Below are 23,206 nucleotides of genomic sequence, written 5' to 3' on the forward strand. Positions count from 1 at the left end.
TCTGAGTTACAACTCAAAGTCTGATATGGCGATGTCATATTCTTGCCACAGTGAGGGTCTACTGTACCACAGTACATTGACTACACACAAAACCTCCTTCATTGCAAAATTCAAAGCATTTTTAAAAAACACAAATTAAAAGAAAAAGGTTGAAAGTACACAACTGCCTTACTTTAGCATTGAGAGGGCACACAGACAGCGCACTCCTGAAAAGCTGTTCTTCTGACCTCCACTGACTGCTGCGGAGTACACAGCGCACAACGTTCATCAGTAAGATTCCAAGTACTGCCATGGCAAGAATTTTCTTAACGAAAGAGAGACAAGTTAAGTATCAAATCACTCCACTGAAGCACTTCATCATCACCCTTACTGACTGTTTTGATGGTACCTTTTTCTTGGCTTGCTTGCTCAAGAGACTAAATCCATATGTAAACAGAATGCAATAGCCAATACTGGGGAGGTAGATGACTCTCTCTGCAACAACAAATCCCACGCGGAAGAACAGATTACTTGCAGGAAGAAAAGGGATAATAAGAAATCCAAGTCCCAGTGTAAGAATTCTGCAAACAAGAAACAAGATCATGAAATTAGCAGCAAAGCTTAATAAAAAGAACCTTTTAACATACAATACTTACTTGAAAAAAATGTAGGAAAAAAAAGTGTATATGGAGCAGGGCATTCAAAAGCAACATCTGGGAGCCACATAAAGTCAGATTAGGCTTCAATAAGATTTTGACACTTCACTCAATCCTGCACTTTTAAAATCTTAGCAACAATTACCAGAAAAACAATGTTTATGCTTCAAAACTGGAAAATAATCTCATTAAACATTAATTATGTCATCGTGTAATTTCTATTTAAAATATACAGGCAAGAGAATTAATGATGAAAGCTACCTGTCTAGTTTTGGAACTAATAAGACAGTAAAAAAAGCAAATAAAATATAGGTCACTTAAAGAAATAACAGATATGTTTTCAACTGAGAGTGGTTTTTTTTCCTAACAAAGACATTACTGGTAGAATCCATTGTGTTTAACCACATACGAGCCAGTCATCTACACTCCTTCCACAGTCAGTGGAGAGAGGCATTTCATCTTCCTTGCTTTAGGAATCTATGCCAGGAATAAGCAACCCTCAGCAGGTAACTATGGAAGACAGAGAACTTAGATAACTGAGAAAACAAGGTACCTTACCCCTGCAGAGCTAATGTAAAGGACTAATAGATGTCAGGCCACAGATATGGCTGTTGTCCACTAAGATTTATTGCAACTAAATCTCTATATTGTAATGTACATAACAAATCTACAGTAATGTACCCTCTTTAGTCCTTTCTTTTCCATGTCCATGGCCTTCACTACTTTGTCTTTACCTTTTATTAAAAAATTGTTCAGCAATATTGGCTTAGGTTTTTGTGGTTTTTTTTCTCTAGAGACTGTGATGACACTTGCAACAAGATTTTTACCCCTCTTCAAAATGATTTTAATTGTACAAATTAAAAATGAGCATGGAAGGTCAGCCTTTGAAGAGACACAAGCAAAGAAATGAAATTACACAATACCACAGAAAGAAAAAGGAAACATTCGGTACTTTGAAAAACAGGATGATCTCACTGTGACTGAACTGCTGAAAAATGTGAAGGAACTGAGAATTAATTATACATAAAATCCACAGAAACAGACAAAAGCTAACAAAAATTAAGCTGAAATCCTCAAGTAAGACAGCACAATTAACAATATATATATATTTAGTTTCTTTTGGTAAAGTGCAAATTATTTCCTCAGTAGATAATATGGGTCAGTATTTCATTTATTAATTGTGTGACTAGCATTTGTAACTCCTGTCAAAGCACATCTCTCCTTTTCATTATTAGGAGAGAGGTTTAAAAGAGATGATGACTTAGAAGAAGTAATGTCAACAACACACTGCCCTGCTCTGAACACAGATTACTTCTTACCACCTACAGTGCCATTTCAGGAGAAGAATAAAGCAGCCATCCTTATTTCCCCCTCCAAGTGTTTCCCACTAGTCAGTGTACAGTGATGGGCCCAAATTGGGATAAAATTGTAATGACAGCTATAAATATTTATTTGAACTGCATTTGCTAGACACTGGTTCCACTGAATTGTTAAAATTATCAGTACTGAATTTAACAAAATAATACTGTACTCAAGTTGTCCAGCCATTTAAAATTCATCACTGTCTCTTACCTTCTCTTATAGCTGTCTTCTGAGCACAGAGCTTGGCATATCAGGCCAATTAGGCAGAACCAAAGTGCTGCTAGCGCAATTATCCTCCAGTCGCTGACGGATTTAATGAGGGGTATGCAACCCATTGACCAATCAAAACACAGCCACCAGGGACACAACAGCAACCATGCATTCAGTGAATAGTAGTAATTATAGTTTATAGCCTGTCAGTCAAAAAGAAAACAAACATTTATTTGATACTAAACTTAAGTGCAATGGGAAGAAACTTTAGTTCTTTTCTTACCAATTCTGTTATCACAAAATATTTCTTATAAAATAGGCCTTAAATTCTGACAGGCCTCATCCAGCTGCCGACCATGTTACAGATGTGAAAGTAACTTTATTTTTCTTTTATTTATTTATTTTTTTATATATATATATACAGCTATGAGGCTTTCCTATTCACAGAAGGGAAAGAATATTCTATGCAGTGCAACCAACATCCACATGTAGAAATAATTTCCCACAATAGGAGAAAATTTCAGAAGACAACATCCTCCATTCCTCATCTCTAAACCCAGACTTAATACAGTCAGAAGTATACAGCCAAAACATACTCCAAGTGCACCAGACCAGAACTTTATCCTATTTTCTTCAATTGTGAAGGAACAATTGAAGAGTCAAATACAGCGTGTGGAAAAAGAATGAAATGCAGCAAAAGATAAACCCTGGCAAGCATGAAAAAGTAGTGAATAAATGGAAACACATTTAAATGGCTGCAGTGCATACTAAATTGAATGCAAAGAATATTCAAGGTATAGGTTTAAAAAAAATATGGCAGAAAATCACAAAGCACGAGGGAAGTGACTCATCATACATGTCACAACCATTTTGTTTCTTTAAAACACAAAAGAAAATGTAATTAGATGAACCAGACAAATGTTCTAGGCATGTCAGAAAAAAGAAATTAGCATCATAACTTACTCTCACAAACAGACTATCAGCAAATGAAGCTGGGTTGTCTACTTCAGTAAAAGCTGGTGGCCCTGTGCCCATAATCCTCCAGCGTATATAAAGTATACTAGCCCCTCCAGACATCAGAAGAGTTATCCTGAAAAGCAGCCCCTTCCTTAAGAGACCAGCACTCTACAGGAAAGAAAGAAAAAGCATTTAAATACAAATACTATTTTCTTCTCTTCTTTACTATATTCACATCCTTTTGGCCACTATTTCAGAGAGGTTATTAACTGACATTTCTCTTACTTTTGCAGTTACAAGAAAGATGTCAAACTTTACGATAGTGTCTCTCTAACTCCCTGTGTTACAGTGCTGCAGGTCTCTCTTAGAGCTGTCTAAAACCTGATGGTTGAAATTAATCTAAACAGCCTCAATAAGTCCTAAGAGAAGCAGACTGAAGGCAAGAGTTTCTCTGAAATTAGGGGCCATCTGAACCACTTCCTTCTCAACATATCTGAAGATGAAAATGTTGATAAACAGTGGTTTTTATGTGGAAGTATTGACTGGATCCCAATAAATGTGGTCATGTGATCTGAAGTCCTAGTTTTCCTTTATTTATACCTTCCTCTTTTAACCTGATATGCTTTAAATATGCTATTTCCTTTAAAAACCTGATAGTTGTACATGATCGGTTCTCTATGTCCTCCATAAGAGCTAGCATGCTGATCATTACTATATATGACTGAAATATACTGATTAGCAAGCATCACCATAATTATTTATGATGCAATGCTAGCTTTTTCTGAAGACTATGAAAAAAAAGGGCTTATTGCATAAGAGATATAACAATGTCCCAGCTGAAGGTATTTATTCTCTAAAATGATGGAAAAGTTAAGTTTAAAAGAAATATTCATGTATATTTTTAAGCTGACAGTGGAATCATCATAAAATATTTATTTGAATGCATAAGGAAATAAGTTTGTAATGCTGAATTTACATAAGTTAGCCTTTGTGCTCAAATGGCTATTTCTAATTTGCACGTTGCAGTAACCAAAGTCATTACGAGGATTTCAAGCAAATCATTGCTGAATACTTTTTTTCCTGTAACAAAATTGTGCTGTGAAGGAAGACTGCATTGTGACAATTTATGTCTTATTACAAAGTAATTACATAAAAACTCTCATCCCAGGCTTAATTTCATTTAACAGCACACACAGCTTCCTAAAGGCCATACTTCACAAATCACAAAATCTCTTAGTAAGCAGAATTCTAAAAGTGGAAGAAGGTTACCGTATGTCTTATTGCCTTTGATTTAGGGTTTAATGAAATCTGGCATCAAACTGAAAGCAATCTCTCAAATCAAGATGGTAAAAAAGTGTGCAATTAAAAATGTAAGACCTGCCTTTCAACAACACAAAACAAATGAAATTTAAATACACTTAAATGAAAAGACCAACACACATTTTTTTAGGTTGCAGGAGCTAAAATTAATTACTCAGATGAAAAGATGATAGAGATAGATTCTATGTTTTCCTCACCCAGACAGTGTGGGAATGTGCTGTTTGAAGACAACAAAACAGAAGTATAATGCTTAAAAAGTAACTCTCCAAAAATGTTTGAGCCTGACACATGTCCATCACTTTAATATTGAGCTGGATTTGCTTTAGTTTCCTACAACTCTAGACACCTCCCTTTTCTTAGGCTGGTTTACGTTACTGTAATTATGCAACTCAATTCTTCAGCATTCTTACTTGCTGCTTGACATACTCCTGCACCTCTCATCCATTCCTGCTCAAATCTATTGCTTCAGTTCTAAAGATTCTGCTTTCACTGATTTCCCTACAAAGATTCTCAGGAACACTGCCACACTTCATGAAGCAATTTAAGAATCCCACAGGACTTGTGCTACATAAAAATAAGAGCAAGAGTTCTCTACAGTAAAACTACCAATCAACATAAATTCCAGTGAACATACATTTCTCTGCCTTGCTGAAGTTTGCGTGGGAGAACCAAATAATTTAGCTATTTAACAGTGGTGATGTTCTAGTAGTCTGTTGATCTATTTGGCTGCTATCAAATGCTCACCTGAGGATGACTGTTTCTGTGATTTGCTTATGATTATGATCCCACAACAAATAGTAGGTGTAAAATTCCATTTGACCCGATACTAGATAAAGCATTATCAACAGAAGTAGATACTTATCCTTAGTGACTATCAGAGCTTGAATAGTTTTACTTTCAAAACCCCAATCCACTACAAATAGTCTCCAGTTCAGTAATTCATATTCTGAAGAAAAGAGTAAAATATTTTAGTAAGGCTGGGAAATGGGACATAATATTTTTGCTATTTTTCAAAAGTCTATTTAACCACCTTGTGAATCTGAATAAATAGCTCTATCTATGCTGACTGAACTGTGTTTAATAAACATTTCAAGAGTTCTATTGATTCTGTAGAACTTGTAGTAGCATCAGGCAGCTCATCAACAACAATTCTGAGATACTGTTGAGAGAACTTGTGGAAAGACTTTTTGTATTCAATGCATGTCTAATGTTACTCCATTAAAACTCATGTTGCTGTCAAGATGTAAATGCACCACTGACTTACTTAGCTGGATGAAAATCTCTCATTTTTCTTGAACTCACAGCAACAACAGAATGGACAGAAGTTGTATCTGTCTCTTTTGGTACGTGATTGATCAGCAAGAATGAAGAAAACCTAAGGACTCACCTCCAATAACTTGTCTTTACGTAGTAATTTTTGAATGAACTCCAAAACATTTAGCTTGTTAATCACCAGTGCATCAAACACTGCATTCAAACCCTAAGCAACCAAAAAGGAAAAATAGTTAAAAAAAAAGTAAATAGAAAGAGAAGGTAGTTACCCCACCCCTCTCCCCCACCCAAACAAACAAATAAATAAATAAATACATCTTATATTCCACTTCTACATCTTACAACTTAATCCTGATTCCAAACAAGTAGATAATAGAGCTGTTGCTAATAATGATGGCAGAATGAAAAACTAAGAACCTGTGCTCAGATGACAGGAACATCACACCCGCTGTAATGGGTATGCTCCTGCTACATCCAGTAATGCTTCACAGATACCATGTAGCAGGAAACAGTGCCCCATATGCATGGTAACAACAGTTCCAAATTATTCATCAGACTTCTTCCCCAAATGCTCTGCAGTATAAATATGGCAGTCAAAATGTATGGCTCCCATTATAGTGAAGTTTCTTTAAGCCTTTTACACACACGCACATATTTGTTGAGCAACATCTTTTGACTGCCAGCTTTCAAAAACATTATTTAAGATACATCAGTGATCACAACAACCAAAGGCTCAAAGATTTTATCAGGCTTGCTTTTCTTTTTTTTTTTTTTGTCAATTACATCAACACACAGTGGCAGTTACTGGAAAAAAAAAGAAAAAAGAAAAAAAGTTCTATATGATGTCATCTACTACCCAAAAAGCTGAAGCGTATGCAGTGCTTTGCAGGACTATACTTGTTTGTTTCCTTGGGTGAAATATGCACAAAATATATACTGAGGTAATTCTTCCAAGGTCAGTGAGGTAATTTTATTAAGGTCAACGTTATAGTTCAACTTCAATGTCCAAGCAATCACCAACCACAACAATTCATGAATACTTGGTCTATTTCCTATTACCTTTGGAAATTATCTCAATAAACTAAATGGGGAAAAAAAAACCCAGTAAAAACAGTATCAGGGAATGCAAGACTTAGAACAAAGAGTAACCATCATAGGGAAAAGAGAGAAGATGGGCTGGAGTGTGGCATGGTTTCACATAGGGAGGTCACTAGCAATTACAAGGCTTTCATATCACTTACATGGAGATTAGTAAGGTAAGAATCTTACTGAAAAATACGTTCAGCCTAGGAGCAATCTTTTTAATATATGGTTTATCCTTTCATCCCTTTGACCCTTGTCCCTCAACACAAGAATAAATACCATCATCTTAACAGTGCAAATAAATTCTAGCAAATGAATAAAAAATCCAGATCAAATAAAAAGTCTGTGTCTTTCAGCTCAAATAATTACAGAATGAGAAGTAATAGGAATTGGAAGGACCTCTGGACCATCTAGTCCAACCCCCCTGCTAAAACAGGTTCCCTAGAGTAAGCTACACAGAAAAAGCGTCTAGTTTGGTTTTGAATATCTCAAGAGAAGACAACTCTACAGCCCCTCTGAGGAGCTTGCTTCAGTACTCTGTCACCCTCAAAGTAAAGTTTTTTCTTGCATTCACAGGTTTCCTGTTACCCCTTTTCCTGTTGCTGGACACCACTAAGAAGCCTGGCCCCATCCACTTGACTCCAGCCCATTAAATATTTACACATACTGATAAGATCCCCTCTCAGTCTTCCCTTTTCCAGGCTGAACAGCCCCAGGCCTCTCAGCCTTTCTTCATAAGGGAGATGCTTCAGGCCCCAAATCATCTTTGCGACCCACTGCTGGACTCTCTCCAGAAGTTCCCTGTTTTTTGTTTTTTTGAACTGAGGAGCCCAGAACTGGATACAGTACTCCAGGTGTGGCCTAATCAGGCAGAGTAAAGAGGGAGGAGAACCTCCATCGACCTGCTGACTATTCCCTTTTTAATGCACTCCAGGATACCATTGGTCTTCTTGGCCACAAGGGCACACTACTTGCTTGTGGCCAACACGTTCACCAAAACACCTAGGCCCTTCTCTTCAGAGCTCCTCTGCAGCAGATCAGTCCCTAACCTGTACTGATGCATGCAGTTATTCCTCCCCAGGTGTAGGACTCCACACTTCTCACTGAATGGCAGCACAGCCTCCTAGTGTGTCAGCCACTCCTCTCAGATTAGTATCACCAGTAAACTTGCCAAAGGTGCATTCTATCCCTTCGTCCAAGTCACTGATGAAGATGTTGAACAAGACCAGAGCTAGTATTGACCCCCTGAGGAACACCACTAGCTACAGGGCTCCAACTAGACCCTGCACCACCAGCATTCTGAGATTTGACAGTTATCCAGTTCTCAAGCCACCTAACTGCTTACTCATCTATCTCAGACTTCCTTAAGCTTACCTGCAAGGATGTTTTGGGAGACAGTGTCAAAAGCCTTACAGAAGTCAAGGTACACAACATCCACTGTTCTTTCCTGATCTCAGCTGGTCATGATATCACAGAAGGCTACCAGGTTAACAAAGCATAATTTCTCTTTGGTCAATCCATGTTGACTATTCCTGACCATCTTCTTTTCTTCGACTTGCTGGGAGATGACATCCAGAATAAGCTGCTCCATACCCTCTTCTCTGTCCCTGGGAAGGTGATCTGTTCTGCAGTTTCCTGGCTCCTCCTTCTTGCCTTTCTTGACATTAGCTTTCCTTCAGTTCTCAGGCACCTCTCCCATTCTCTGTGACCTTTCAAAGATAATAAGAGAGCAGTATGGCAATCATGTCTGCCAGTTCCTTTAGCACATGTGGGTGCATTCCACTGGGGTCCATGGATTTGTATATGTCTATTTCCCTAGATGACCTCTGACCACGTCCTCCTTAATCAAGGGGAAGTTTTCCTTTCCCCATATTCACTTTTACCTTCAAGGTCCAGGATTCCCAAGGAGCAGAGGCTGAAGCAAGAGAAGATATTCAGTATCACTGCTTTCTCAATGTCCTCCATTACTATGGCATCCACCTCATTCAACAGCAGACTCATATTTTCCCTAGTCTTCCTTTTGCTACTGATACACTTAAAGAAGACTTTTCTTGTTGTCCTTGACCTCCCTCACCAACTTAATTCTAAGTGAGACTTCACTGTTGCATTCCCTGACAATGTTTTTATATTCCTGCCAAGTGGCCAGACCCTTTTTCCACATTACATAGACTTCCTTCTTCCACTTGTGTTTTTCCAGGAGCTCCTTCGCTCACATGGGTCTCCTGTCACCTATGCCTGATTTCTTAGTCTTAGGAACATATAGATCTTGAGCTTTGAAGAAGTAGTGCTTGAATGTCAACCAGTCCTCTTGGGGTCCTTATCTTCCAATGCTCTAATCCATGCAAAACCTCAAAATAGGTCCTTGAAGGGGTCAAAGTTGCCTCTCATGAATTCCAGGGTTGCATTCCTACTTATTACCTTATTTCTTCCACGTAAGATCCTGAACTCCACTGTCTCATGGTCAGTGCACCCAAAGCTGCCACCAAGCCTTGTATTCCTAGTCTCTTTGTGTTTGTAAGAACTAGGTTCAGCAGCACACCTATCTTACTGGCTCCTCTTCAACTAGTTGTACCAGAAAGTTATCTTCCAAGCACTGCAGGAGCTTTCTGGACTGTGTGTGTGCCTGGCAATGTTCCTTTTCCAGAAAATATCGGAGTAGTTGAAGTCCTGGATGAGAATAGTGCCTGTGACTGTGAGGCTAACGTCTGCTGTCGGTAGAAGACCTCATGAATTTCCTCCTCCTGATCAGGTGGTATGTAGTAAACACTCACAATGATGTCACCCATGTTAGCCTGCTCCTCAATTCTTGTCCATAAGCTCTCCACGCATTCATCACTCATCTTTTGGCAGATCTCAGTACATTCCAGTTGTTTGTTTACATAAAAAGCAACACTACCATCTTGCCTTGCTGGTCTGTCTTTCCTCAAAACTACATAGCCATCCATGACAGCACACTAGTCAAGCTGTCCTACCATGTCCTAATGTGATCACACACAGATCTCGAATTCTACTTGTTTATTTCCCAGGCTGTGTGCAATGAATGAATGATACACAGGCACCTCAGAGAAGAAAAGGGAGATGAGGATGCATTTTTCCCTTTAGGGATGGAATAACTTTATATCATTAGAAGAAACAATCACAGTAGGTTTTAGGATTACTTCTTAGGTTTCCCTCACAAACACCTTTGAAAAAACGACATCAGCAAATGTCTATCTGAAACTAATATCCTAAAGGAAGATGTTTTCAGTGATTTCTTCCACAATTTTTTTCTAAGAAGGACAAGAAGGTCCTTGCTGAAAATAATTCTTCTGATTCTGTTGCTTTGTTTTATGTCAGTTAAAGCTACAAATTAGCTTTACTTCTACAGATATACAACTACATAAAAGGTATAAATCACTGGTGCAGCATTTCAGGTGGCTTACTGGATCACTCAAAACAGAGCATCCTTACTAAAGTAATAGAAAGTTAGAGGACAGTGAATTTGAAAAGCAACTGTACCTGTTTGCATAGACAGTTCCTTAAATAAGGAACAGAAAGAAAATATTAAGTGTGAGAAATAAACAATGATCCTACTTCTAATTAGAATGTTCAAAGAAAGCAAGAGTGTGGAGCTTCTAAAATGCTCTCTTTCAGTTACATCTTTGTTGATAGTCTAGAGACCTCTCTTTGAAGGCTATCTCAACAGTTATACATTCAAAAACATGGCCAATGAACATAATACATAGTGAAACTAATACTGCTAATCTTGCAAGTTTTGCAAGAAACTAACAGATACATGCAAACTGCTTACAAAAGATAAAAAGAATTACAACAGACTGAGTAGGACACAATCAATACAGCTCTACTAGAATACTGCTAGTTTGCTGAAGAGAACAAAAAGGTGTGTGATTAATTGTGGAGAAGATTCATCTTTGTACGCTTTACAACTGCACCTGTGAGATGCTGAGGTCAAAATTCAGTCAATAAGAGGATTCTTACCAGTATTGTAATTCCTTGTTCTTTGCACAGCATGGCTATTGCACCTAGGAGAACACTCACCAGCACCCAGAATATAGAAAAATTATGTCCTTCCTTATCTGTCAAAATAAACCATGCCATAATATTAGGTATATATGTTTAAAAGTTAAAGTTAGAAATTAAAATTAGAATATTAAAAAAGAAAAGAAAAAAGGAAAATCAGCATTTAATCTCACAATATTTTCTATTAGTCAAAATCTGGTTATATAGACTTGAAAAGCATGGGGTGCCCCCTGTAATATGCTGGCATTCATCCATTTATTGCAGTCATTTTCTCTTCTCAAAGACATTAGAAACCTCCCTATTTGCTAGACGTCTTAGGCAGACTAATTAGAATGACAGAAGCTTCACACAGTTTTCACAATCTATCATCTGCAAAGGTTAATTCCCAACACTTTGGTCCATTTATCTTCCCTAGCTACAACTCTAACATTACTGCCCACTCTCTTCCAAGCTACCACAAGAACATGAAATTCTTTCTAATGGTTACACATGAAGCAGTGCCGCACACAAACTCTTTCAACAGCAGTCTAGTCTACAAAGGTACAATGATCTGCTTTTCCAGGGCTGCTGTATTTAGCAAGTGCTTCATGCCATTTCATTAACACTGCCAAAGAATGCCACAGAGCTCAATAATTCCAATGTCTGAGCAGAGAAGCAGTTTTATGGCAGGGTGAAGAACTCTGGGGTTAAGAGATCAAGGGTAACTACAGCTTCTAGTCAAAAGAAAGAGTCTTTAAAGATTGCACCATGTAGCTGCATTTGGGTACTATAAGCAGGCATTTCTGAGATTGATATAACAATAAGCCTTACTACAGCCAAGGTATTATTGCACATATAGTACATGGGTACTTCACATAAAAACATATCTGTCACAATCTCTACTCCACAGGTTTAAGCAACAGAGGGAAGCAATAAGCTTATTCAGAGACATAGCCTTGATTCAAGCAACACGGGCTCTACAGGCAACACAAGAATCTACCTTTCATTTGGCCTGTGAAGAAACAAAGCTGAACTCTATATTCATTGAATGAACCCTTTCTAAAATATTTTCCTTGATCTCTACAGTAGTTCTTTCCTACTGTTAATGCAGGTTTGACCCTCAGTACTTAGACAGAACTGTCATAATGTTCTATGGAGATGACAAATGACAGAAATAAGATCTGTTTCACCTACATCTGAGAACAGAACAACATAACAGAACACCAGGCACTGTTTCTAATTGGTTGAAAGAGAGTCCCCTTTAAGGGATCCAATTACCTACTTAACTGAAGTTCAGAGAAGTAGCTATTGCTCTCTTCATTGGTGATAAAATGAAACTAGTATACTAACTCAGATATTAATGGTAAGATACAACCATCACAAGTGTGGAAAGGATCTAATGATATTGGTCTTCTCTCATTTTAAGGCAGAGTACTTTTATAGCAGACAACAAAAGTTTTGAAGAACAAGTTTTGAAGTTGCTTCTAGCATTCCTTTCTTACATGAGACTTAAAAGCTTAAACTGAGTGAATATTAAGATGTTTATGATTCATCATTGCAATAAAATATAGTGGGCATATATTTCTTCAATCCCCATCCCAAATTATGTCCTTGTAGATGAGGTAAGAGTTAACATCGGAAGTGCAGATGTCATAAACTGAAAAGAAAGCCTTCTGAAGGAAAGAAGTCATACTCATCTCAGCAATAACAATAACAAAACAAAACATGGAAACACAAAATATATAATGGCAAAAGAAAAGTTGTAATGACAACAACAGAAAATGCAATGAGGAGCCAGCAAGTAACATCAAATGTATAGAACTGAGGGACTTCAGGGTTGCACATGTGCATGCAGTTCATAGAGAACAAGGCTTCAAAATCCTCTCTACAAGCACTGCTAAGAATAAAAGGTATCTGTTCTAAATATATCCATCGATGATCTTTAAACTCTTCAGATTGCTTGCAACTGTTCATTCAGTTTTGAAATCTGCTTGTATCAAACGTAGAAAGAAGTCAGCTGGTAGAATGTGAAGATTGAAGGCAAGATAATTGAGTGTGAGGACAAAATAACAGTCATTCCTAGTAAGTGTAGAAGAGAAAACAGTAAACAAAGCCACTGGACTTCAAAGAGCATGCTGAAGCATCCTTAGCTTCAGGTGGAAGATTTCTTTTCCCAAGAACTAAATTCTGGAAGAGAGAAGCTGGGATATTTGAGCACTTCCCAGAGAAGAGAAGTAGTACTGAGTACAAACAAAGATTATGTTAACATGGAGTATGGTAGAAAGTATATATAGAAAGAGATCAACTCAGAAATTTAGAAATGCTTTGATGACTAAGTGTAAGAAGTAACAGGGAGAAAAGAAAGGTCAAATTATTAAGGACTAACTATAGCACACTAATAAAGCACCAAATTCAAAAAGGCCACATCACAAAACGAGAAAAGACAATGTATGGAAAGAACAAAGCCACAATTCCACAGACACATTAATAAGAAAAGCAGCAAGGAAACAGTTATTCCAATATTTGGTGAGAGAGAAAATGGCAGACAATGACAAGAAAATAGAAGTATTCTGTGCCTTTTTGCTTCATTTTTCACAAAGAGATCAAAAGAATTGCAATCAGATGGCTTTCACAACATCAACAGAAAGGGAGCAATAACAGAAGCAAAATAGAGACAATTTATAGAGAAAATAATCTCCTTTAAGTTACATCTATTGATCAAATTTACTCTAACACAGAGTAATCTCAACTGTTACCTCTGGGACATCATACAAAACAGGAGATTCCAGAAACTTGGAATTAAAATAATAAAAAAAAACCCCAAACCCTCACCATGTCTACCATTAACGAGGAAAACAGAGAGGAAAAAAAGAGCTACAGAATCAAAGCTAAACTGACTGGTTGAAATTGTCCAGAAAAGAAAAAACAGAAAAAATATTTTCTAGATGAGTCTCCAAAACGTAAAAGAATTGTTTGCCAAAGACATACATTAGCCACTTATAAAAAAAATCATTGTACTTAGAGAGTACAAAGCAAACCTGGATAAAAGCAAACCTTGCCTTCAGGATGGCATGACAATGCCACTGGGGAGAGTGTGAAATAAGCCAGGATAAATAGGGGCTGGATGAAATTATTACAGAACAGAAACAAGTAATAGTTATAAAAGTACTCTAAGACACCAGGTCATCATGAAAAATGGGAAGATACAATCTGGAACGGGTCTTTCTTTCATTTAGCTTTATTCATTAGACATTTTTAATCAGAATATTCCATCACTCAAATTTTAAAGTCTCAAAGTGCTGCCCAGCTACAGTGACCAGGAAATGTCAGAATTCATTTGACAAACCTGAATGATCTTGGGCAAAAAATGATAATTGAATGCCATTCAGGCACACATTCAAAGCTGTACAGAAACGGACTTGCCTTCTTGTGAACATTCCAAGACTCAGATGCCAGTAATGTCTCCATGTGTATAATGTAGCCAAGCTCAAGTATGAACTCTCAAAGATGGTAAAAGATGGTAAACAAAAAATGCAATTCCATAGATACAACAGTAAGAAGAGAAATAAGCATCAATATCTCCTTTCCAAAACCATAATCTCAGTTCCTTTAGTTTCTTTATCAGTCTCAAAAAGTCAATACAGTCATATACAGAACCATAATAATATGAAAATTCATAAATTTCTGATTAAACTTCAAAGAGAGATAATTTTAATTATGAAATGTATTATCTTGAGCTTGCTCCCTGTTCAGTGTGCACAGATAATCCCCATATCGTCACTGCAGAAATCTCACTAGTGAACTAGGATTGAAAAATAGATACAAAAGCATTCAGAAAATCCTTCAAGCAATTTTTAACAGTGATTTGCAAATGTAAAGCACTGCATAAGTGCTAATTATTATTATATGAGACACATATGCCAACATAAGTAATCAGTATAACAAAGCACATTCCCCTAATATGGTGCTGCTTCCCACCAGAAAAATCTTGTGTCAGAAAATGAAACCAATCTTTGGTTGGCACCTGTGCCTAGTTGAAACTAGTACACCATATTGTGAGTGGGCATTGTGCCACTAACAGATGGACAGGACTGTAAGCGTGCCAAGTAAACAGAGGGTTTCTTTTCTTTTCTTTTTTTTTTTTCAAACTGGAAAAAGATAGTGTTTCTATACCAACACAAAAAGAGTTTCCAGATGACCCCGCTTTGAGTCTGAAAGCTGAGGAAATCCAAAGAGATACCTGCATAAGCCATGAAGAAGCCATGAAGGCTCCTATATTCATGCTGCTGGACTTGAGTAAAAGCATTCCTAGAGAAATTCTGCATACACAAGGGGTATTGCAGTGTGGAGTTTACTGATCCTAAATATATGACCTATGATGTTATCCCTTCAACTCTGCGTTCCTAGATGCTAATCCTATTTCTTGAAAAACCTTATTCTGCATTATCCTAAATCCACAAATGAATGAGAAAAGTTTCCTTGAAAGATCAGGGTATAAAGAAAAGTACAATATGTTTAGAGCTCCAAGCTTAGTCTTACTTCTAAGTCAAGCTATAAACGGCGAAACAGGAGAAAATCAGGGAACAATTATCAATCCAAACTTTTAGGCATTCAGCATTCCCTCCCTCAAACCAACTAAGCAGCTTAGGGCTTAGACAAGTGACAACTTAGAGCAGTTTAAAAAGTCACCATCTTCAAGTGAAACACTGTAATTGATTCTGTGAAAACACCGTCTCAGTTGAAAATTGAAGCAAAATAAATTATGTTAAGCTCTTAAAGGAAGTTCTATTTTTCACTGAAAAATTACAAATGCTTATACACTCTGTTGATATGCATTGCTTTTAAGGACAGTAGCTTCCAGCTAAAAACCTGCAAATACCCATTTAACCCTAAGACTTCCCTGCTTATGCACTGCTGTACCAGGGGAAAGAATTACTCAGTCTTAGAAGATCAAGTAAAAATCTACTGCTAGAATTAACTTAAGCCTGAGATCTCTTAGTGTTTCCAGTTTTCTGAATGTATGTACTACTGCAGTGCAGCTCAGCCTTTCATCTAATAACAAAGCAAATGCTGTTCCTAAACATCTCTATGTACCTCAAACTCACTAGGCAGACACTACAGTAGAGGGATTGTCTATCCTCATCTATCCATAAATTGGATCTTGAGGAAGCAAACTTCAGCCCTTGAAAATTAAAAAAAAAAAAAAAAAAAAAAGAAAGCACCAGCTATGGTTTCTTATTTTCCATATAGAGCTCCTCCTTCCCAGTGTGTTCAAATATATGAAGAGTTGGGCACACTGCTGAAAAATCAGGGCCCAAATGTTTAACAGGAGTAAATACTTCTTGATTAACTGCAGAACAGCTAACAGTTTTTCCCTTTATCTTAAGAGTACTCTTTCACATAGAAGACTTGTATATTTCCAAACTATAAAAAAAGCCTCTGTAGTACAAAGCTTCAGCTTTCACTACAGTCTGCTATACACATTTAATTATATTAGCAATAAACTAGTAGCTGACTAATGGGAGACTACACAGAGCAAAACAGAAACACACAACCAGTACAAAGTAATTTCTAGAAGTCATAGCATACAGGCAGTTCTCATATTTAATATCCTTGTCAGGTATTACTCACATGAAGTAAATATCACCAACTCATCATTTTACATTACTCAGAATACTAATGGAGCTGGCAAGTGCATGCACCAGATCACTGTCAAGGCTGAAGACAAAGGAAGGCAAAACGAATACTGCAGCAGTTTCAGAACTCCTTATTAATTCTCAGAGATATTATGTTAAAATTCAACAAAGTTCATAACCCCCAATCCCTTCAAAATATACCTAAACACCTGTCAGCTCATGCTGTTTCCAAAGCCTATACAGTGGACTTGTCCCCGCAGATGTGCTTTTAGAACAGTAGGACAGGATGAGAACAACAGATCAGTTCCTTGCAAATGTGTTATTCTATCAGTTCTGGTAACAAGGAGTGCTTATTAGAAAAATAGTAAAAGAACATCAAAACTTCAGTGAAATATAATTATAGCCTGCATCGTGTGATAATGAAAAAAAAAAAGTAACAAAGGTAATGCTACAGATTTAGGCTGAAGGAAACTGTCCCCAAATCCACCTAGCCACAAATAAACCACATCAGAGAAGCAAACTGCAGCATATCTTTACAAAAGTCATTCTCCTTTGGAAGATTTTCAGTATGACAACTTTTCTAATTTCCTAATTGCCATCAGAATTATTTACACTTCCCTGCAGTATTTCTAAATCCTCCACAGACATTTTATGATTCCTCACTCTCAAGCCAAAAAAATCCTAAATACACTCTACATTCATTCACTTAGATATCAAGTGAAAATAAAAACTAACCAGCCTCTCTTCCATGACTTTTATTAAAGAAGTCTTCAAGGATGACATATAAAAATCTAGCAAAATAAAAGGAAATAGGATGCTGGAACAAACTGTTAGATCCCGTTTTTCTAGGGGATCCTCATGAAGCTGCTATATATAATTAGAAACATAAGCCTGATGCAATAGAATGAACAGAAGGTATTTTGGTTGTTTTCCCTCCCCTCGTACTAACAAAGACTACTCCACAAAGATTAATGAGCATCTTGGTCTGATCTAGCAAGTGATGCAGTAACAATTGTTTACTTGGACTAGAACTAACAATGAGCACTGGCAGTATTGCAGACTCTGAGTCTTGTAGATAACTACAACTTTGCCAACAGAAGGAAAATATTCTGAATTCTGAGAAAAGAAGTGGTATTTTTTCTTCATGATATGTTAGAATCATAGAATTATCAGGTTGGAAAACACCTACAAGGTCATCCAGTCCAAACATCTGTCTTTCACCAGCAGCTCTCCCTGAACAGCTTCTTCCCTTTACAGGTAAAGACACTACTGCCTATAGGAGACAATTTATCAGGAGCCTGATACATTGGACCAATCTCCCTGTTCAAAAGGAAAAGAGAGATTGCATGATCAGAAAGCAGAATTACTGGTGGTTGTTGTGTGGTCCAGCACAGGAGCACAGGAATACAGGATATACAGGAACAGTGGAGAAATTAACTGCCATTTGGAGTTGGACTGGGATGAGCTGGTGGAATAGGCTAACATAAGCCTAATGGACTTCAAAGACAGCAGCATGGATCAGACAGGCTGGGGACTGCCTAGACAACAGCCCTGCAGAACAGGACCTGGGGTTCTTGGCTGACAGCAATTTGAAGACAAGTCAGCAGTGTGTTTTTGCAGTGTTGAAAAAAAAAATAAATGGACAGTGGACTATATAAGCTACAGAGTATCCAATGGGTGAGCGAATGTGGCCTCTGTGTCCAGCCCTTATGAGTCCACATCAAAAGTACTGTGTTCACTATTGTGTGCAACAAAAGAGACACATCAATAAGATGGAAATTCAGTCAAGAATCCCTAAGGTGGTAAGGCGATAGAAGTATAACATACGAAAAGAAGCTGAGAGAATTGGTTCCCCTATCATTCTCCCTTCAGAGAAGGCTGAGGAGGATTCAGTCTTCAGCAACAGGCATCTCTGAAGTAAAAGGACAGGATGTAATTGCAAGGCCAAGCAAACTGCAACTGAATGTAAGCGAGAAAAAATCTTCCTAGGAGGGCAGTTAAACACTAGAACAGGTTGCCTAGTGAGGTCTTGAGGTTTTTTTTACAGCTCATCTGCTTAAGGACCTGAGCAACCTGACTTACAAAGCAAGTCTTGCTTTAAGCTGTCAGAGCAGAGATGAATTTCAAAGTTTCCTTCTGAGCCAAATCTACAGTCTATAATAAAAGAAAGTTAGGTTGCTCCACTTTAGCACCTGCGTGCACTTCTCCTCAACTGAAGTGGCAAAGGAAACATATTCTAAGTCCAGTTTTCATGAGCTTCTATACAGCTTAGATACTCAAGCATCTCCAGAAGGCAATTGCAAGTTCTGAAGCTAAACCACCCCTCTCACTGACCATCAAAACAAGCCTGCCTCTTTTGAGAGACCACAAAAAGAGCAGGGAGAAAAGCTTTTATGTTGCATGCCCAAGTTAGCTGCTGAAGGTCACGAAGTAGGGAAATGCGAGCTCAGTAAAATCTGAGAATACCCACGTAATGGACAGAAGGTGAAACACAACTGATTTAAGAGGCTCAAGATTAAGCTTGTGGAGATACTGCTGGGTAGTCAACCTCATCCACCTTTCTGTTTAGAAATTATTATTATAGCAAGGCACATCCAGAATGAGAAACTTCGAAGTCAGTTTTAAGACTAGAACCATTCTGACCTGAAAACTTAAAAGGTTCAGATGTAATAAGTAATCAGAAGCTTGGGCTCCTCCCTTCAGGCTCCATGTAAGACCTGCCAAAAACCTTATTATGCTCTCCACAGTGCTGGATGATGTACACTTCTCATTCTCTCATATATGAGATGCAAGATATTGTCTGCAGAAGAATTATCTGAGAGAAAATCAGGCAGTGAAGGCAACAGTAAGCACTGAAATGCGATGTGAAAGACAAAAGGCACAATTATGATGGCATAAAAGCCATAGCTTTCCTTAACAACCCTGAAGAAGAGACAGTTCTGGTGTTATTGGGAGATAACATCCAACAAAACTACTAAGTGATGCTTACTAACTTGACTGCACAATATTTTTTCTTTAAATCAATGACAAGAACTTTAATACAAGAATACTTCTGAAATTACACTGACTTTTTAAAGCCATTAAACTAGGCTTTGAGAGTTGTAAAAACACTCAAGAATATCCCTTATCAGAGCACACATCACATTCTAAGTAATTCTTGAGATATCCTATTTGAAAGATTCCAATGGCCACCCTAGAACTTGGTTCTAGAGGTCTTCAAACAAAAATTATTTCCCCAGGCATACAAGAACACCTCTAACAATAAATAAGGAAGTCAACATTTTAATATCTGATTTACCCTTGTGCTGACAATAAATATCCAAACACAAACAGATAAAATAGGTTCATTAATTCTTTTCTCACAAGCAAGGTCCCAAGGCCCATTCTCATCAATACATCAGTTCAGTTGAAAACTGAAATCTACTCAGAGCAAAAAATAAATAATCAAGAAGTGAACAGAAATCACCACAAATATAATCTGATGAACAAGTTAAACTTATGATATCAAGTATAGAAATGAGCAAAATAGTTCTGAGCGATGTAAGCTCAATTAGTGACAGTATCCCAGAGCTTACTGTGCACTAGCTTACTCTCCCTCTTTTCCCTGCCCACTACACTAAATCCTGCAATCCCGTTACTACATTGTTACTCTAGATCATTGTCAACTGCTGATAAACACTACAGACTACACTTTTTGAACTGATACAGCCCAAGCTCTTTGTAGCACAGCTCTTCATGTGTTTGCCAAATGATTCCCCTATTATCGGTGCTAGAACACATTTGGAAACCAAAATGCCTATTCTGTTCAGTTTTTCATAACCAATTGATGTATTCTCGTGTACTAATTTAAAAATCCCAAGACAATTTCTCAAAAACAGTATCTGAACTGCCAACTTACATTCAGATCAAATAATACAACACATCTGAAAGCTCAGTTGAAAAAACATCTTTGAAGGAATTTTTCATGTTAAAATAACACAACTGTCTTACAAAAAAAATCCTACAAATAACACTATAACAAACGCGTATACACCAGCACTTGCAGGTTACAAGAAATTAGAGGGCTTACTCATATAATTTTTAATAAATAAAAATTTATTTATAAGTAAGGTTTCTAAAGTTCACTCCCATTTAATCCATTCCAACACAATGGCGTAAGTACAGTAAAACACTGATAATAGAAATATACAGCTTTGATTTCTTTCTAAAATACTATATAAAATATTCTTCCAAATAAGAAATCATTTCACATATAAATCTATTACAAAATATTTTTTCTGCAAATAAATTATTAGTGTTTAACAAGAATTAGGGACATCATCCCTTCTAGCTCTTCTAAAATCAAATATCTGCTAAAGCAGATTTTTCTTAATATATATTTTCAGAGGATACAAACATTAACAGCTTCAATCCACATTAGATGACATTTCTTGTTTTGCTATACGTTACTTTATGAATACAGATAAAACAAAATATAAAATTTAAGATGCAAATGAAATGCTTACTTTCTCTAAATGCTTTACAGTAGACTAGAAATGACAACAAAAAGAACAGGGCACATAGTAGATCTGCTCTGCCAACAATCCCTGCAACCTGAAAGAGAAAATAATTAAGATTACCAGACTTTATTCTTAGAAATCTTGAAAGAAAGGTACACACATGAACACATATACAATGTGAAAGTATAAAACTATTGATGTAGTTGGCTTTATTTTTAATCTCATTTACTCAACTAGTGATATTTAATTTTTCCAAGCAGCATCGTATCAGTTTTACTGGATATTGCTTAGTAATAAATAGGTAAATTATTTAGCTTAAATTTATGTAATACTACTACATTTAAGAAACTAAAAATGACTTAACTTAAGAAAAAGCATGTTATTCCATCCCAGCAGATTTTTGGATAACATTGCCTTTCAGTAGAACTCTTAGTAAACATCCTTCAAGCCCTACAAAATTGGCAACTCCACTGAAGTACAAATCAAGACTATCTACTTTCAGAACACAAGGCAGCCTTCAAATTGCAGTCTGAAATCTCCCAATAAGGAAATAATTTTCAGCCTGCTGGAATGCCATCCTCTAGCAGTTTTTTTGTGTGGTATTACTTGATTACACTACAGATACCTGCAACTGCATCTTGTAACAGAAGCTGGAGTAAGGCATATTAAAATCAGCTTATCCTGGGACCTCTGTGCCAAACAATTTAAATTAAGAGCATTTTTGGGACTATCAACAAGCTTTGCTTCAAGGCATTAACTTGCATTTACAATAATTTGCTGAGACACACATTCTTGGATCTTCATTCTGACTAAAAAGATAATAATAATTCAGAATATGCTATGAATTTTCTGGAGGAATCAGCACAGTGGGGTGGCAGGAGATTGGATAGGCCCAAAAGTTCAGACCTCATTAGAGAAAGCACCCAGAGCAAGGAGGTTGGAAAGACTCCTTTTTTTGAGTTTGTGTCTATGTGCTGGAGCGCCACGTTCTGTGTTTCCTGAAGAATATGAACATCATTGGTTTTTATGAGGTGACGGTTCAGGAACAAAAAGAGAAAATTTGATCTTGTCTACTACATCCATTGTCTCATTTTGTGAAAGAGAGGTAGGTAAAAAGGAAAACTGTATTTTCACGTAGCTTCAAGACATTTGCTAACCTTCCTTTTGGAAGACATTTTTTCTTTTGCACATCAGTCCAATGTGATGGAACATGTTCTGATGTTCTTTAGAAATATCTACATGAGAAAGTATAGAGACGTGAGAGTAGAACTGAATTCACAGAAGCAGCTCTCTTCTGCTTTACCCTCTGCCTCAGCTGAGCATCATGAAAGAAGAAATCACTGATTCCTAAACTGAGTCCTCAACAACTTCTAAATTCATTCAAAGCCACGCACCTAACTTCCTGCTTCTTCTTACCCCACAGAGGAAGTATTTGGAAAGGTGACAATAACGAAGCTTCATTCTGTTTCAGAAGCTGCTCTCAGCTAATGTCATAAAAGTAAAGGCGAGCTGAGGCAATTATAAAAATAAATGCCAATTTGTTATAATAAAAACTAAGGAGCAAACAACACACATATGGCCTTTAGATGACTCCAAATGTACAGTTTTCTCATCTCAGATGCAGGATCAGTTGCATAATTTCTGATAACAAGGTAAACAGAAAAATTCAATTTTAAATTAGTGTCAGGCATATTCTTATGTCTGTATTTCATCCCTCAAGTGTTACAAAGAATAAACATTCATTAAAGAGAGAATGGTGCCGCAGCAGTGTTTACATGCATGTAAAAAAATGATAATGACAGATGTTTTTATTACATAGCTACTGAAAGCATTAAACTTTTCAAGATCTGCTTTATGTGACAAGTTTGTTTTGTGCTGCATGTACCATAAACTACAGCAGCAGACCGACAGATTCCTAACAATTCTGTGTCAAAATATGTCAGCTCATTTCATAACCAGAATGTTGTGCTACCTGAAGCTCACAGCTCTAAGATGAGAAATGCTCTTTGAGGAGATGCTTCTTAACATGCATTCACGCTAGAACCATAGACGTATCATGCCTGTTATGGTGCAACAAGATTTATCATTTACTGGGAAGATGATCAGAAGCTTCTGTCAGCTCCTGGATCTTAGAAGAGACATGTTATGTAAGCACACTACTTTTTTCCTCTTCTTCCAATGTTTGCCCAAAGTGTATGCAAGTCTTCAAAGCTCACATAGCTGTCAGACGGCG

The 23,206-nt window shown here is 37.1% G+C and overlaps 1 protein-coding gene across 1 annotated transcript in view; it reads right to left on the reverse strand.

The window, feature by feature from the left end:
• Positions 1 to 23,206, reverse strand: part of TMTC4 (transmembrane O-mannosyltransferase targeting cadherins 4) — a 50,316-nt gene that overhangs the window by 15,763 nt on the left and 11,347 nt on the right. The window contains exons 5-11 of the mRNA XM_065740770.1: positions 20,980 to 21,067; positions 10,818 to 10,915; positions 5,872 to 5,964; positions 3,171 to 3,332; positions 2,208 to 2,410; positions 389 to 560; positions 173 to 304 (exon numbers count right to left, since the gene is read on the reverse strand). Coding sequence (XP_065596842.1) covers positions 173 to 304; positions 389 to 560; positions 2,208 to 2,410; positions 3,171 to 3,332; positions 5,872 to 5,964; positions 10,818 to 10,915; positions 20,980 to 21,067 — 948 coding nt within the window. The remainder of the gene's footprint in view (positions 1 to 172; positions 305 to 388; positions 561 to 2,207; positions 2,411 to 3,170; positions 3,333 to 5,871; positions 5,965 to 10,817; positions 10,916 to 20,979; positions 21,068 to 23,206) is intronic.

This window comes from Cyrtonyx montezumae, unplaced genomic scaffold (assembly GCF_038088225.1).
Source record: "Cyrtonyx montezumae isolate F1298 unplaced genomic scaffold, pur_monq_1.0 scaffold_3, whole genome shotgun sequence".
Lineage (NCBI taxonomy): Eukaryota > Metazoa > Chordata > Aves > Galliformes > Odontophoridae > Cyrtonyx > Cyrtonyx montezumae.